Source organism: Rhipicephalus microplus, chromosome 10, assembly GCF_043290135.1.
Source record: "Rhipicephalus microplus isolate Deutch F79 chromosome 10, USDA_Rmic, whole genome shotgun sequence".
Classification (NCBI taxonomy): domain Eukaryota; kingdom Metazoa; phylum Arthropoda; class Arachnida; order Ixodida; family Ixodidae; genus Rhipicephalus; species Rhipicephalus microplus.
Window position 1 is genome coordinate 55748835 of NC_134709.1, and position 18296 is coordinate 55767130.

The 18296-nt window shown below is 45.9% G+C and overlaps 1 protein-coding gene across 1 annotated transcript in view; it reads right to left on the bottom strand.

The window, feature by feature from the left end:
* Positions 1 to 14865: 14865 nt before the first annotated feature.
* The window catches only part of Hsdl2 (Hydroxysteroid dehydrogenase like 2), a 29373-nt gene continuing 25942 nt past the window's right edge, over positions 14866 to 18296 (bottom strand). Inside the window, exon 8 of the mRNA XM_037432311.2 lies at positions 14866 to 15396. Within this exon, the coding sequence (XP_037288208.2) occupies positions 15155 to 15396 (242 nt within the window). The 3' untranslated portion in view covers positions 14866 to 15154. The remainder of the gene's footprint in view (positions 15397 to 18296) is intronic.

Genomic DNA, 18296 nt, shown 5'->3' on the forward strand with positions numbered 1-18296 from the left:
GATAATGTTCTGTAAAGGGCTCCACCGTATAGTCGAAGATAACGGCACCAAATTTTTCAATTTTCAAAACATTGCGCTTTAGGGACAGTGAATGAAAAATAGACTTTAAACGGGTACAAATAACCAGGAGGTGGCTAACTGATTGGTGGCTACTATCGAGGCACGAGTGAAATTCAATCCTTAAACACAGAGTGATAGTACTTGACTTTATAGCTAGGCGGCGTGAGCCACTGCTCGATCTAAAGGGCACAGCCGGATACATCCATCCATTTGAATATATTGTTACGGAAGAGAGACGCCGTATCTACGAGGCTGTGGATGAAATGTATTTCAAATCAGCAGCAGCAGCGGCGTGACCGATAGACCCGACACCGAGCGGAGACCACTCTTCGTCTTCCTCGTCAGGCACACACGCGCGTCACCCCCTAGAATCTCAATTTGCATGCATGTAGCATAATCCCCGGCGATAGAAGTGCCGTCTCGGCGCATCTAAATGTCAACGTCACTAGGACAGTGTTTGGGCTTCAAGCGCGCAACAAGCACAATATCGGTAGCCTGTTGGGCACATGAAGGCGATGGGGCGACAGGACCAATTTCATAAGTCACAGGAGTAACCACACGAAGGACTCGGTATGAACCTGTGTAGTGAGTAAGCAGTTTTTCTGACAAGCCAACTTGACGAGTCGGAGACCAGAGCAGGATCAAAGAACCTGGCGGAAAGTGTACGTCGCGGTGTTGTTGGTCATACAAACGCCGTTGCTTCTCTTGAGAGGTCAGAGGCGAGTACCGGTGATTTCGCGTGCGTGAGCGGTCTGAGTGATAGCGTCCACGGCATATTCACTGGTGGGTCCCGCAGGGGACGGTATGACGGCGTCTAGAGGCAATGTTGGTTCTCGGCCAAACAGCAGAAAAAATGGAGAGTAACCGGCAGTGTCATGGCGCGAAGAATTATAGCAAATGTGACGTATGGCAACGCAAGATCCCAGTCGGTGTGGTTAGTAGAAACATACTTAGCGAGAATGTCTGTAAGAGTTCGACTTAGTCGCTCCGTGAGTCTATTACTTTGCTGATGATATGACGTAGTCGGCTTGTGTCTCGTTTGACAGGAATGTATAATGTCGGCTATCAACTTCGACAAAAAGGTGCGGCCACGGTCTGTAAGCAGCTGCCGTGGGGCTCTGTGTTGCAAAATCACGTCCTTGAGGAGGAAGTTGGCGACGTCTGTGGCGCAGCTTGTTGGAAGAGCTCGTGTAATTGGCATAACGCGTGGCGTAGTCGGTGGCCACAGCTATCCACTTGTTACCCGAGGAAGACAAGGGGAAAGGACAAAGTAGGTCCAAGTCAACGCGGAAGAACGGTTCTGACAGAATGTCAAGTGGTTGAAGGCGTCCGGCGGGAAGTGTCGATGTCGTTTTGCGGCGCTGACATTTTTCACAAGCCGCAACGTATCTTCTGACTGAGCGTGCAAGCCCTGGCCAGAAGAAGCATCGAGGTATTCGGTCGTAAGTGCGTGAGAAACCAAGGTGACCAGCAGTCGAAAGGTCATGAAGTTCATTTAGAGCTTCCGAGCGAAGGTGTTTCGGAATGACAAGCAGCAGGGCCGGTCTATCCCGCTCGAAATTTCGGCGGTATAGTACACCATCTTGGAGCACGAACGAGCGATGGGACTGATTAGAAGATGGTGATTCGAGGTGCTCAATGATAACACGCAAGGACGCATCACGGCGCTGCTCGTCACCGATGCATGTCATTTGCGAAAGAGAAAAGCTGCAAGGGCCGGTGTCGGTGTCAAGTATAGTGCTCGACTCAGCAACCGGGTAGCGAGACGGACAGTCTGCGTCCTGATATAGGCGTCCGGACTTGTACGTCACCGTGTAGGTATACTCTTGCAGTCGCAGAGCCCAGCGCCCGAGCCGGCCAGTAGGATCTTTCAGTGACGTAAGCCAACATAGCGCATGATGGTCAGTTATTACAGTGAAATTTGTGCCATATAAATATGGGCGGAACATTGAGACTGCCCAAACAAGAGTGAGACACTCATGCTCTGTAATAGAATAGTTGTGCTCAGCAGCTGTGAGGAGGCGGCTAGCGTAGGCGACAACTCGGTCGTTCCCCATTGGCGTTGGACTAGGACGGCTCCAGTCCCGTGACCACTAGCATCGGTTCGGACTTCTGTCGGAGTGGATGGGTCAAAGTGAGCCAATATAGGTGGAGTCATCAGAAGCGTGAATAGATGAGAAAAAGGAGCAGCTTGGTCGGTACCCCACGTAAACGTGATGTCTTTCTTCAGAAGCTCAGCGAGAGGTCGAGCGAAGGTTGCGGAACCTTTCACAAACCTTTTAAAGTAGGAAAAAAGTCCTACAAAACTCCGAACCTCTTTAACTGACCAGGGTACAGGAAAACTGGTGACTGCACGAATTTTCTCCGGGTCCGGCTGCCCACCAGATGCGTCGCAAGGTGACCCAACACTGTAATTTGCCGGCGTCCGAGTGGCACTTTGACGAGTTTAATTGAAGGCCTGCAGTGCGGAATATGTCGAGAATAGCTGACAAACGCTGAAGGTGGGTCTATAATGTTGGGGAATATACAACATCATCAAGATAACAGACATGTTGACCATTTGAACCATAGTAGCAGAGGGTTCATCATGCGCTCGAATGTGGCTGGAGCGTTGCATAGCCCAAACGGCATAACCTTGAACTGATATAGGCCGTCTGGAGTTACAAATGCAGTCTTCTCTTGGTCTTTTTCGTCGACAGCAATTAGCAAGCAGCCGGAACATAGGTCTACCGCAGAAAAGTATGGGGCGCCGTGGAGACAATCGAGAGCGTCATCGATGCGGGATAAAGGGTAAACGTCCTTTTTCGTGATTCTATTCAGATGGTGGTAATCCACGCAGAAGCGCCACGTGCCATCTTTCTTTTTAACGAGCGCAACGGGGGACGCCCAAGGGCTCGAAAAGGGTTCGATGATTCCCTTGGCTAACATCTTGGTGACTTCTTGCTGAATTACTTTACGCTCGGTGGCAGACACCTGGTATGGTCGCCGATGAATGGGATGAGAATCACCTGTGTTAATGCGGTGCTCGACGAGTGAAGTCTGGCCGAGCGCACGGCTGTCTATGTCGAATATGTCGTGGTATGAAGCCAGAAGGCGGCAGAGCGCGGCTGACTTCTCAGGTTCGAGGTTCGGGGCGATCATGGAGCGTAAGGTTGCATTCAGGTTCGTGGCATTCTGCGAGTGACATGGGTGATCGGGACATACGTCTGCTGCAAAACAGGTGACGTGGTCGTCAATTAAGGGTCTTAGCATGGCGATGGATATTCCTTGAGGTAGCACTTGTTTTATAAAACCGAACTTGATAACAGGTAAATATGTTCGGTTAGAGGCCATGGTTACGACAGAGTGTGGAACAGTAATGTCACGCGCCAGGAGAACATCAGGAATAGGAGTCACGATGTAATCACCGTCGGGCGCACGAGAGGATGTTGCCAATTCAACGAATGTGAGAGCTTTAGGTGGTATCTAGAAGAAGTCAGTGGTGCACAGGCTGTTCGGGAGTTCAGGGTGAGAATTCAGGAGAACAGGAAGTTCTAAACAGAGAGTTCTGGCGGAACAGTCAATCAGGGCAGAATGCGTCGATCAGAAGTCCAGCCCAAAGATGACGTCACGAGGGCAACTGTCGAGCACGGTAATTAAAACAGGAACATGGCGGCCGGCAAGGCTAATACGAGCGGTACACATTCCAATGACGGCTACAGTTCCACCATCGGCGACACAGACGGCTTGTATTGCGGCAGGCGTGAGTACTTTCTTGGGGCGGCGACATAGACGAGCACTCATTATAGACACCTGAGCTCCAGTGTCAACTAAAGCTGTCAAAGGAAGACCGTCCACATGCACTTCCAGCAAGTTCTTATTAGTAGGTAGCGTCAACGAAGGATTTGGGTCAGTCGCACTTGATGCAGAACTACCTCCAGGAGCTGCATAATCTAGTTTTCCATCCGGGAAGATGTATAGTTAGTCGGCGATGGATAGCGGCGGGGTTGGGGCGATGGAGAACGGCGGCGTTGCGATGACGGTGAACGCGCGGTAGAGCGGCTGTTATGTGCATCGGAAGCAGGATACTCACGACTGGGCGAATATCGACGGGGGTCCGCGTATGGCCGAGGAGAAGAAGAAAATTGGCTCCAACGGGGGGGTGGCATCCAAGTGCTGCGGCAGTAGCGGGAGACATGGCCAACTCGGTGACAGCGGAAGCAGATTGGCTTGTCGTCTGCTTCTCCACTCCGTCGGATTGCAGGATCTGGGCAGAGTGTATGGGTCGTGGCGTGGTGCATTTATTGGCAATGTTCTGCATTCCGGTCAAGAGACGGAGCAGGCAACAGGAAAACCAAAATTAGCAATTTCTTGCCGCACAACTGCCTGAATAACTGACACCGCCGGAGGTCTTCGCACGGTGCCCTGGTTGAGTGGAAGTGCATGAAACGGCGCCGGACGGGCCGCCTCAAGCTCGCGCGGAACGATGCATGTGACATTCTCGTGCAAGGGTGGTGCGACACCGAGATCGGTACAGGTTGACGTGACAGCCGTGTTAGGGAGCCGTGAAAATTGAGGCCGAACTCGGCGGTTTTTGGCCATTTTGAAGCGGCGGCATTCCTTAATTATGATATCGGCGGTCGTGACATTGTTGTACACGAGCAAGTTGAAAGCGTCGTCCGCAATGCCTTTGAGTATATGGCCCACCTTGTCGCTCTCGGTCATTTGCTCCTCCACTTTGCGGCACAACGCGAACACGTCCTGTATGTACGAGACATACGACTTGGTTGATGACTATACTCGGGTGGCGAGTTCTGGTCGTGCGGCCGTTTGTCGACCGGATGGGTCCCCAAAGATGTCGTGTAGTGGGTCCTTGAAAATGTCCCAGCTGGTGAGCTCGGCCTCATGAGCGTCGAACCATACATGCATACATGTGGGGTGCCATCCAAGTAAAAGATTACGTTGGCGAGCATCATGGTTGGGTCCCATCGGTGAGACAGGCTAACGCGCTCGTACATGCGGAGGCAATAGTCGGCGTCAAGACCAGGCTGCGCGGAGAACGTACCGGGATCATTGGGGTGGGACATCGCAAGGTACGTAGTAGCTGGCGTTCCAGGTGATGGCGGTGAGGGGGGGATATTATTATAAGCCATAGCCGCAGGTTGGGCGGTGCGGCCACTGCGAAGCTTCATGGTGAGGACGGGGAACGTTCCACCTCCACCAAATATGTTACAGAAGAGAGGCGCCGTATCTACGAGGCTGTGCATGAAATATATTTCAAACCAGCAGCAGCAGTGGCGTGACGTGACCGGTAGACCAGACAACGAGCTTGTTTGTTGTTTTTAGCCTCTAATCCATGGCTCATACCCACTCTGGGGGATTGGCCATGAGAACATATAGTCTCATATGGACGATAGCTGCACTATTGCTTACAACGAAAAAAAAGGGGGGGGGGGGGGTAGTTGTATAGTGAAGACAGTATATTAAAGAAAAAGAAAGAAACCAAAGATTCAGATAGCGAGAAAAAAAATCAACAAGAAAGCAGACACTAATAGCTATACCTTGATTTTGGGAACAGACCAGACAGCTGGTTTTACCAAACCCGATTAATTTGGTATGTCACGGATTTATCCAGATTTGAAAATTGCTTTTCGACCCATTTTTTTTTTTTTTGAGTACCTGTTAACGTGGGCTTTAAGTTGAAAAACGTTTAGAGTTTTGAATAAAATTACACACTGCATCGAATGCATCTCTGTGGCAACTTCGCAAAACAGAGGCACCAAAATATAGAACATTTTCTGTGGTTAAATTTAAACCTAGCTTCGCAAATAAAATATCTAGAAGTTTTTTTCTAATTAATGCATAGTTCTGACATGAGCCAAAATAATGTTCAATAGTTTTTGATTCTTCGCAAAACGGACAAAGGGGGGAAAGTGTCAGACTAATTCTGTGTAAATAAAAATTTAATGGGGGGACGCGGCACCGAATCTGGAGATTATTATTTCAAGTTTTTTTGACGAACTCCACTGGGCTTTCCATGAAAATTTGAGGTGCTTATAATCTGTCCATTGTGTGATATTTTCTAAACTATCTGTAAAAACAGCGAACTTCCTATATCTAACCCCTGAAAAGTATTCTAACTCGGGAAGTACTGAAATTACTGGTCCATCAAGCGATGCTCGTGCCAAAGCATCTGCCAATTCATTTAATTGAAATCTGCAGTGACCTGAGACCCACAGTAATTTGAGGAGTTTTAAATGCGGTGGTGCTAATGTGTGGAACGCTGCTAGGGCACGAGATTGTTCGAAGGCTGTCAGAGCTGCACACACCGAAAGTGAATCTGTTAGGATGATTGCAGTGGTCTCGGTCGTAGGAACTTTACGAAGAGCTAAAATAATAGTTACTAGCTCGGCTTCAAATATAGAAATGAAATCTGGAAGCCTTACTGAAAAAGACCAGCTGAGGAATTCAGACGCAATTCCTACGCCTGCCTTTTCATTGTTGACAGAAGCATCTGTAGCTATTTCATTTTTTGTTTCTGCATGTACCAAGTAATCTTTTAATGTAGTGGTCAAAAATTTAAGAGATTGCAACTTGGCTTGTGGGGGGAAGATTTCATCGTACTCTATTCTAATATTGAGGGTTGAGAAATTAGTTTCGATTACTGTGCTAATGTCTACATTTATGCAATCCAGTTTCTTTTTAACGAAAGTTATCTGAGGGGTATGAAATCGAGGCCAATGTGCAAGATAGAAAGAGTCAGGGTTGCTAATAAATGCGTACTCTGATTTTCGTGCCAGTAAACTGTCGAACTTTAAGAAAATTTGAACCGTTAGAATGCGGAATCGACAGAAGAGTGTTGGCAATCGCGCTTCTTGGTACAATACATTATTCGCCACGAACCTGGGAAGTCCCAGGCATATTCGCAGGGCTTCTCGCTCTAACATTACTAGCGGTTTAATTTTATAACCAGCGGCCCCCGAGAATGATACACACCCAAATTCCAATATTGGTCGCACATACATTTTATATGTCATTAACATCATGTGTCTGCACAGCCCGTATTTTCTGTTGCTTAACCTGCGTAATAAACCTAACGCCCGTTGTGCCTTTGCTGTTATATATTCTATGTGTGGGCTCCAATTTAGCTTTTCATTATAAATCATTCCTAAGTAGTTGACTGAATCTACTTGTGGAATAGATTCCCGATTATACAATACAGAAATTGAAACTGTATCTGCTATAGGAAACACCAAGAGCGCACTTTTACTGATGTTCAATGAAATGGATTGCAACCAAATTTCTAGAGTATTATTATATCTTTGCAATTTTTGACGTAGTGAGTAAATGTCACTCTCTGCAGCGAAGAACGAGATATCATCTGCATAAATCCAGACACTGACATCCTGAACAATCGAAATAGAGCTTATGAGTATATTGAATAATGCTGGAGATAGGACGGACCCTTGGGGAACACCACGTTACTGCTTGAATTTATGCAAACAACAGCCATCCTTCACGCAATACAATTCCCTTGATTTTGAGAATTCTGCTATCCACTCAGTAATATACTGAGGAAACTTCTCTGCAAGGCGGTCAATAGAATAGAGTGCTCGACACTGTCGTACTCTTTAGCTATGTCGAGAGTTACTAATGCGGCGTACTGTTTCCTTTTACGAGCAAGCTGTATTCGACTCTCTAATCCGCATGGGCGCTCCAAATTGAGAATTCACTGCGAAAACCAATTTGGTTTGGCTTTAATATGAGCTTATTCGTCATCCAGGAGTTTATTCGGCCATTTAGGACCCTCTCTATGAATTTCACCATGTTCGAAGTTAGCGAGATGGGTCTGATATTTTCTATGATAAAACCTAATCCTTGCTTTTTTATTAATTGGATTACCTTAGCTATTTCTAGTCATACGGTATCCAGGCATTCTTTAAAGAGTAGTTTATAAGATTGAGGACGTCGTCGGGGGATAGCTTGAATAAAATTTTAATCATAGGAACTGTGATTCCATCTGGACCAGGAGCTGACGAGGATAGATCTCGAATTACTTTTGATGCTTTAGACAGCGTTACGTTTTTGAAGTCGGTGCTTATGCTAGACTTTTGCCAGTTGAAAGCCATAGTCGAAGAAAATCTAATTTCTAGACCTCTGCCAATAAACTCTGAAGAGTTCTTCGTTTCTTCCAATGACAGTTTTTCATAATCAGTATTTACTGTAGACGGCAGGATTTTGCGAGATCGCATATGTTGAAATAAAGCTTTCTTATTTTTAGGTTTCAAAAGAAAATCGAAATGTCTTTTATCATATTCTTCTTTAGCTTGGGCCACCGTGTGTTTAAATACAGCGGCAAGAAATTTATAATCTGACCAGTTCTTAGGGGACTGATTATGTATTAGCTTCTTCCAAGCTGCCTGTCGTCTGGGATCTCGTGAACAGTTGGAATTCCACCAGGGGCTATAGGGTACTCTCTTCGCCGATTTAGCAGCAAATTCAGCGTTTTTGTATGACCTTTTAATTACTGCGCTTAATTTCATAGCTTTAGTGTCATTTCCATACTGAGAGGGAGCGTCTGAAGCAGTTTTTAGGTCGTGTTGAAATTTTGCATAATTTATATAGGTCCGGGCATGAAAGCATGATGGTTTGATGGGGCAAGCGATCTCGAACATTATTGGAAAGTGGTCACTGTTGGAGGCGCAATCAAGGGCTGTCCATGATGTACTAGCAATGGCCGAGCTTACAAAGCTTAAATCTAAGGCGGAGCATGAATGACCTCGAATAAATGTGGGAGTTCTAGCGTTAAGGCACAATAAGTTGTTGTCTACCAACCAGTCCCACAACCGTTGTCCACACTGATCTGTTCTAAAACCTTAGCATGTATGGTGAGAGTTGAAGTCGCCAACTATAATTTTTTCTTTACAGCCTGAATTAGCAGCCATATCTAACAATCTCGAGTCTTGAACGCCTACAGGAAAGTCGACGTTTATTAGCGAGAAAGGCAAGTATCCTGGCAAGGTAATATCTAACGCGAAAATTTCACATTCAGAAGACATACATTTGTATGAGTTTTTGACTTTTAATATTATTGTTTATAAAGAAAGCTAAACCTCCACCTTTGGATGGACGGTCTAGACGAAAGGTTTGGAAGTTGTGTAGGTGAAATAAGTGATGTGTGGAAAGCCAAGTTTCTTGAATTGCAATAATAGCCGGATCGAATTTGGAAGACAGGTATAACAGATCTGTTATGGCTGAGTGATGAGATCGGCCCTTCCAATGTATAATTTTAAGAAACCCTATGATTTCGTTAAAATGGTTTCGGCAACTACCTTATCTAAAATACTTTCTTTTAGAAAATCCGTTTTTGAAAAATTGTCTTCCTGGTATTTCTTGCTTTTTACATGTTTCGGCGAGCCAGGTTTTTTCGATACAGGGGATCTAGAACGCTTTAGGCATTTGAGATCTATGTCCATATCTTGTGTGTCCTGAGAAGCTTTCTGTGCACCCTCGCTTTGCCTCTGAACGCCTTCTCCAGAGGGCTCTGCAGACTGTGCATCCGGTGGAGTTATCCAGATTCTGCCTCATTTGTCGGGTGTGCAGACTCAGCATTTTCTACAGCCGTACTTATATCTATCTGTGCTCTATAGACTTGTGCGATCTGGTTGTTTATAACGTGCGACAGTGACTCCCATAGGGTGGTAGCAAGGTGTTGCATAGCCTTATCCACAGCCTTCTCGATCATGTCCGCAACTGATAGAGAAAAGGATGCTCCATTGCTATGTTATGGCGGGCAGCTGCTCCTGCGTACCCTTGAGTTCGGGCCTGGATTTCAGCAATGGCATCCTTTCGGGAGCATCGCCTTCTGTCTACAATTTCAAGGATTTAGATTTCACGTGCCTTGGCTGAGCAGTTTGGGTCATCAGCACAGTGTGCTTCATGGCAAAGACAGCACTTTTCTTCATTACTTATACAGTCGTTTTAGTTGTGCATCTTACCACAAATTCTGCATCTAGGTACTGACCTGCATCCCTTCACTCTGTTCCCATAACACCAACACTTAATACACTGTAGGGGACGAGGTGATAGCGGCTCTACTCTGTATATTAAAGGCCACGCTTTGATTTCAGTTGGGCGATTCGACCTGGCAAATGTAGCAATCACGGGCTCCGTTGGGACCTTGTTCTTGTCCACAACTCAACTACATCTATAGATAGCTATCACACCTGCTTCTGAAAACATATCTAATACCTCAGTTGGGGTCAAGTTGACATCGACACCCCGAACGAGGCCTTTGACACAAGCTGGGTGAGGTGGAATGAATGCGCTCACCGGGTTGGTAGCGAATACCGAGCATTTTAGTAGGTCTCGAACACAGAGCTGGTCAGACAAGAAGCAAAGAATGCCACCCTTGCTGAACTGCCTGACCTCTGTGATGCTTTGGTAGAGAGTTGTAGTGGCTCTCAACTCCATCTGAATCATTTTTGAATTCTTCATCCGTATAATACCATCGTTGCTTGGGACCAATGCCACAGGAACGGATGAGATGCCGTTGCTGTAAAAACAAGTCCACTGGCAATTCCTGCGAAGGAAGAGAAACAGACCAGAGGAAAGCCTCTGGTCCAGGTGAGGAAAACGGCATCTGCCTGGTCGTACTATCTGAAAATACACTTGCTAATCAATTAGGACACTATAGAAATATTTATGAAAAAAAATATATATATACAAAATCAATCACAACTACTAAATTCTTGGCCAAATCCTCAGAGCAGGCAAACGTCAGTCCTGCCTGTCAAACCTGTCTGTTTGTCACCAAGTGGAGACCACTCTTCGTCTTTCTTGTAGAATCTTCCTCGGAGACCACTCTTCGTCTTCCTCGTCTTCCTTGTAGCCCCCTAGAATCTCAATTGGCATGCATGTAGCATTATGATGACTGGCGGAACATGGGAGAGGCCTTTGTCCTGCAGTGGACGTAGTCAGGCTGATGTTGATGATGATGACGAAAAGATGCGAGGTGGTGGTACTTGGAGTGTGCACTATATGGATGGATGAACGAATGCACGGACGGACAAGCGGACGGACAGATTGATGGATGCATGGACGGACAGACGTACGAAAGAACGCATGGCAAACGAATGTACACACAGACGGACGGATGCATGGACGAACACACAAACGTATGCACGAACAGCAGCAAGAACGAACGGAAGCACGGACGGACGCTTTGCCCCGCTCATCATCATTCACTCCGTGGATATGCTGTGATTATTTTTGTTACAAACACATTGTGCCGGTAAACCAAGTCTTGGGAATCATTTAAAAAACGATTAAAGCTCTCTATAAATCAGTGGTGGTCCAGAGGGGAGGGGTGATCGCCCTCCCCCAAACTCTGTCAGCACCCCCCTCTCTCAATTTAAAGCTGCAGTCCACCTCCTATCACGAATTAGGACAAATGAGTGAAAATGATGCGAGCACACATTTGCGGTATTTATGCTGGGAAAGGGTTTTTCTGCTAGTAAAAACAAAAAAAAAGTCATGACCACGCCCCCCTACTCTGTGTTACTTTAGGCAACCCCCCCCCCCCCTAAAATGAGTCACTGGATCCGCCCCTGGTGTAAACTGTGTAATTTATTATAACACTTTAAATATACGAGTCACTGGAGACACCTGCAACTCAGTCAAACGCGTTTTCAACCACCCATTCACAATACGAAATCCTCTGATAGCGCGACCTCACCTTATCTGATCAGCTGTGGAATTCTCGGGAGGTCAACTGGCACGGTGGCGGCACCTGATGGAGCAGATATCAACCACTTCGCGATCAATGTCTTTTTCAATTTAAGCAATTCCTTACACAAAAGTAGCACTACGAGGTTTCTGGACTATTTCAACAATCAACCTTGACTTAATCTTTGCCTCTAGTATTCCTTTAAAACTGATTACAAATGTGTTTCAGGCTACACTTTCCATTGATGTTTCGTTATGATGTGCGTGTCCACACAAGTATATTCCACAAGCTATCTCACCTTCGAAATTTTCTCAGTGTTCTTCAAATAAATTAACTTTAATTACCTCTCTAGCATATCATTCATCTCTTCCTATTACTTATTGTATAAGGCTCAAGTGAGGAAGCAAACAGATGGTACATTTGTACAGCCAAGATTTATTAAACCATTACTATACATCAGAAGGATTGTTAGTACCTTTTACATACTCAAAGGTAAAGGGAACTAGAAACAAATCTTTGCACTCCTTACGCTGCCCGAAATCTCTGCTTCATGAAAATTTTTTGTTCCCGGAGTCAGCTTGAGTAGTAAGACTCATATAGTATCTTGGTTCACCAGCACATGTACAAGAACATAGCTGATGTCAGCACAGGCACTTTTAGATGCTAACGAAATTCGCCCTCCAACAATTGGATGGAGTCTCATAATACTACCTGTTGTGCAGACTACCTTCTCTAGTGTACAATGTTGAAGGAGCATACACATCTGTCCATTATACATAGAATCTAACAAAGTGGATGCAATGAAAGTCTGCTGTAATGCAGGATATTCCCATGTTTGAGCATGCTGATAACACTAGCTCTTGAGTCAAATTGAGTTTAGTGCAAAGAAAGCAATCTTTTGCAGGCATCTTCAAAAATTTTACCAAAAAATAATGAAACGGCTTCACCATTCATTGCTTCATTCAGCGATAGCTCCTTCGCTTACGCTCAGGGCATGTGAGCATTGTTTCAACACAATGTCAGCTTGACATGCCGAGCACAAAGAACCAACATTGACCACACCATATCGCAATACATATATTCTGTCCCGAAGCTGCACAAATGCCATGGCATAGGACTTGAAGACAATCTCGAGTCAGTTGGCTTGTGATTTAGAACAGAGTTCAGTAGAAGGATTGTTAATGAGGCAAAGATTAGGTAATCTTCACCTGAACGTGCACGCATGCAACAAATTCAAGAACCAAGCAGACTGTACCTTGCGCACAAAAAAAAAAATGCCCTTTGGATGCACAAATATCCCATACCGAGCCGATCCACTTAGCACGCACCACACCCAAAAGTGCACTTATATTATAAGCACACTTAATGCACTTTATTATTCTCAATTGTAAATGGCCATCACTTCCCTATTATTCTGCTGCTTCTCGTTTTGTGCCGAGTAAGTAAATGCGCACAGAGCATGATTAGTGGTACACATTGTAGAGGCCGATGAAGAGGCAACAATTTTACTTCGCGTAAAAAATACAGTTTTCGGAACCGTAGTTGTTGCTTGCCAAGAAAAGCTAGACGGCGTGGCAATCTCACAGCCTATTGGCCTACGAAAGATACTACTGCCCCCTTTCAAACTCTGCCTGTAATCTTCGCTAATATAAGGGGCCATGCAACACTTTCTGAGCATGGTCAGAAAATGCTGCCAATTTGTAGTCAACGCCTCTGAGAGTATGCGAGCCAAACATCAGTGCAGCATAAGGCCTGGAACGAAAAATTGATTCTCCCATTCGCAAACCACTCCCTCCTTTCGGAATACATGACGCCACATAACTCAAAGTTTATAGCCATTGGCTCGATTGAGCATTGATAGCTGCATAGTGCCGTGGCCGCCACGGGATGGCGCTACGTGCCTGGCCGCGATCAAACTTAAAGTAAGCCATGAAGGGACACATATTTCTTGCAAGCTTTCAGAGAGCTCATTAGTACGAAGAAAAGAAGGAGAGCGCTTGAAGAATGCAACAAGTTTCTGTAACTTGATTAGTACTTGATGGACTCTAAAAAATTTTCAGGCCAGCCAATACGTGAGACGACATGCTCTTTTAGTGAAGCCACTTGAGGACTATTTAGAAAAGTGTTTTTCAGTCTTTTTAAAATGGAGACTCCACATTAACTGCAAGTATTGTTTCACCATCGTTGTGGACTAGCCTAGGACCGGTGCAGCCGTACGTACCACCACAGATGCGTATTAATGTGAGCATTTGCTTGCGGCATCTCTCCACCAGTGTAGCCACCGCTTAAAAAATTTCAAGCTTTAATTTTTTACTGCACAGCAGTTTGACAACACATGCTATCACTGCAAGACACTCCAGTTCATTACACATTGCAAACAACCAACATCAGTTAGAGGTTATACGAAATACTTTAGCTATTCATATTGCACAGCAGAATGGTTCTATAAGGCATAACAGTTCTCTTAAGGCACACGAGTGTGTTATATACAGTAACAGATTCAGCTTTGAAAACAAAACTACTCACGTTTTTTCTATGCATACAAGCATACAGCTTCATATGTAAAAGCCGCATAAGTTTTTTTACATAAAGCAAAATATTAGGCCCTGGTAACAAAAAAAAGATAGTCTAGATGCTATGAAGAGTGTTGCAACAACACAACTAAATAACTGACAGCATTCATTTTCCAGTATAAAAATATTTCTTGATTAACATCAAGAATTAATGCAATCAATGCCATTAGTGCAGATATAATGTCCATCCTAGTGAGCAAGGTAAACATTTCAAAATGTATAAAGTAACACTTGTTCCTATTCCAGACAGTTGCTCCATCATGCGAATGAATGCCACATTTCAATTAAAATCACATCTCATCAAGCGATAAGATATAACCATCAGTGACACTCTAGACATCTGAAGAACCGAAACCGAGAAAAAGGAAAATTAACCTTATTCATAAGACGCTGTCTTCACCACACCCTTTGTTACACTAACAAACTTCCACATTGCTATGTTCCCGATGAGGTGGACCCGATCATAAAATGAATTGATCAAAAAGCTTCCACACTAGGAAGTTCAAGATACGACTCGAGCCACTGCACATAATTATGTTGTCTTGCCGATGCCTCTCGAGGTCGCTGGAAGCACCAAACGCGCTGGAGTTGAACGAAATGCGAGATCACGCACTACATTTGATCCAGCAAATGTTGACACAGTCTCTGCGTCGAGGTAAGCTGAAAAATCCGGTTGACCAGCGACGTTCATGAAGCGGGTGGCGCTGTTGGTGTCTAGCCTTTGTGATCTTCCTTCTGCTTGGCTGCACAGACCGGAGTCGGTGAAACATGCCGAAGTAGTTGCCAAACAAAAAGCATAAGGCTCGGTTGGTTTCTAGAGTTTGGCTCGGAGGCTGCCCATAAGCTTTTCGAGTTTCATGGCCTTCCCCATGTCGCCCTTGATCTTCATCTTGCCGCTCATAAAGGCTGCCGTCGGCTTCAGACTGCCTGCAAACATCTTGAGCAGGCTGTCGGCGTCCATGGTAAATACGACGTCAGGCGAGTTGCCTTCCGACGGCTGGCCTTTGCCAACGCTACCCCCTTCCGTTCGGAGGTCTACGAAGAAGTCATCACCACCTGTGGAGATGAGAGAAGACAGTTTCATCAGCCGGTCAAAACGTTTGAGAAGCGGCCCTTGTAAAGCATCATGTTGATGACACGTTCTTTAAACAAACTGAGTGAAAAGGCACAAGAAGAGGTTAACAGAAAAGATAAGAGGGAGAACGCCACTGCAAAGAAGACAAGGTTGGACCTTACAATGTCACCCAATCAGCCACCATTGTAAACTTGTAGAGCACTAACTACGATCCCTCATCACAACCCGAGATGCATATACAGTAAAAACTCGTTTACTCGGATCTCACGGGACCGGAGGAAATGTCCGAGTTAACCGAATTCGGAATTATCGAATGGACCATGAAAACAAAAGTAAAACGTACACAGCACAGACAAACCTTTATTTTTAAAAAAATGCGTTATTTTTGCTTGCTTCCCCGTCGGAACTTCTGACAAAACGATCCTTTTTAATCCCATCAGGTGGTAGTTCACTGTCGCGAGAACAAATGCAGAACTCCTCGACCACAGCGAGGGCTTCAGCGGCCTCCTGCATGGTGCATTGACGTCGCGTCGACTCATCCAGGCCGTCATCATCAGAACAGTGATTTTGGTCCTCCTCAAGCACTTCCGATAATATATCATCGTCAGTCAGCGGACCAGCAGCGGCAACATGATAGTCTGTAGCGACGTAGTCTAAAATCTGGACGCCACTAGAAAGAAGAGAGTCAAAATGCGTGTCATTCACCTCGTCGTCCATATTTTCAGTGGGCTCGCGGGTGTCCTCTGGAGGAATATTCGAGTCATCAGGGCGGACAAAGCCACTGTGCCGGAAAGAATTTGCAATGACGGCGGGCGGCGTTTCACTCCAGACATGAGCCAAAATGTGAATTGCTGTCAGGAGAGTCACGTCGCATTCTCGCCCTGCTTCCTTGCACAGCAGGATCCGTTCCAGCACATGCTTTCTGTACCTGCTTTTTACGTACTGAATTATCCCTTCATCCAGCGGTTGCGGAGCAGCCGTCTTGTTTGCAGGTAGAAATACAAGTTCGATGCACTCTAGCCCTGACACTCTGGTATGAGCACTGCAGTTGTCAACTAGAAGTAAAACCTTATGCTTGTTAGCGGAGAAGCGGCGGTCGAGTTGGTGCAGCCAAGCTTGGAAAATATCCGAAGTCATCCAGGCCTTTTTGTTGGCACGATATTGCACAGGAAAGTGGTGAATGTTTTTAAAACACCTTGGGTTACGTGCCTTCCCGATGACTAGCAGTGGCAGGCGCTCGGTGCCTGAAGCGACAAGCACAGTGAAGCGACAAGCACAGTGATCCTTTTTTTGCTCCTCTTCCCTCCAACGCACGGGTCGCCCTTGAACGTGATCGTTTTGTCCGGCAAGGCTTTAAAAAAGAGAGCCGTTTCATCGGCATTGCAGATGTTGGCAGGCTCATAACGAGCCAGGTACTGGGGAAGCTCAGTTGTCTTCCAGTCAGCAATACGCCGTTCTTCCACTGCTGCTTTTTCTCCGCACACGTTTCGAAAGACCAACCCCTGCCTTTCTCTAAAGCGGGCAAACCAGCCTTCAGACGTACTGAAAGATTCGATGTTCATTCTCAGTGTGTACCTTTCAGCTTGCTGACAGATCAACGGTCCACTCAAGGGAAGCTGGTTGTTCCGCATGTCTGTTATCCACAGCAAAGCGTCTCCTGCTTCGGGTGTGCTGCCGCACTCAGTCGTTTTCGTTTTCCGGTGAATTTGCCGCTGTCAAACGCCTCAAAAATTTTTTCGTTGTTCTTCATGTAGTCGCTTAAGGTGCTTCTCTTAACATCATACTTTTTCATTATCGCCTGTCAAGAAACACCTGCGTCCACGTCTTTCAATATCATAACCTTTCTTTCAAGATCATTTGCTGGCTGCTGTGGCCGCTGAACTCCGGTGACGGCCGCCATGAAGCGCGACGGCAGCGGCAACGCGCACAAACACAGCCGTAACACGCGGAGTCACAACACAAAGAACCAAGACACGAAGTACACCAGTAGACGTAGCATGTGCGTAGCAAGCAGATGTCAGTAGACACTGGATGCGCAGGGGACCCAAGCCCTTCCGCCGGGTGGTGACTAGTGCCACCTAGCCACTTCCCACTCATTCACTATCATTATGGTCGTATTCTGCTGCAGTTCGCTCGGTTTCGGTTTCTCCAAAACTCCGGTTCTGCCGTCGGTTACGGCAAGCGGTGCTTGAGCCTCCAAGCCACCGAGATCGCGCGACTCTGGAGTCCCGATAGCCCTCTCAGGAGTTGTCAGAGATAACCGGTGCGCGGCTAAATCCCTCCGAACTAATGAGTATTTGACCTCATTGAAATGTACACAGTTTTGCCGGGACCGCACCGCGAGTCCGAGTTAAACGAATTTCCAAGTTAACGAGGTCTAGATAAACGAGCTTTTACTGTAATAGCTTGCAACATGTTTAGACAGTTGAGGTTAGGAAGGTTGCCGATTCCTGCAACCCACGATGAGGAAAGCGGCAACATTGTGAGCAAAGAAAACTGAGTGAATGAAAAAAAAGGGCATAAAGGAAAGGCCACCTTTTTCTAAGATAACCATAGGCTGTCATGAGGCTAGTCTGTTACCTCTCACAACTTCCGAAAGACTGGAGGGTGCGGTGACAAGAGGAATCAAATCCAGTACCTCCCACACTGAAGGTGGATGCTCTGCCATTTGATCCCTGCTGCAGTGGATCATGAGGAACCCACAGAGCGAAGCAAAAATGTGCCCTCTTTCTCAAACTACAGTCACAAACTCATCTATCATTATCTGTTAAGTCCAGGGAGCACTGAAATAAAAAACACCCAAGTAAAAAAAATTTAAAAAGCACTAGCACTAGGATCGTATGTTTCGATTGCTTGTGAAGACACATCTGTAGAGTTCTGG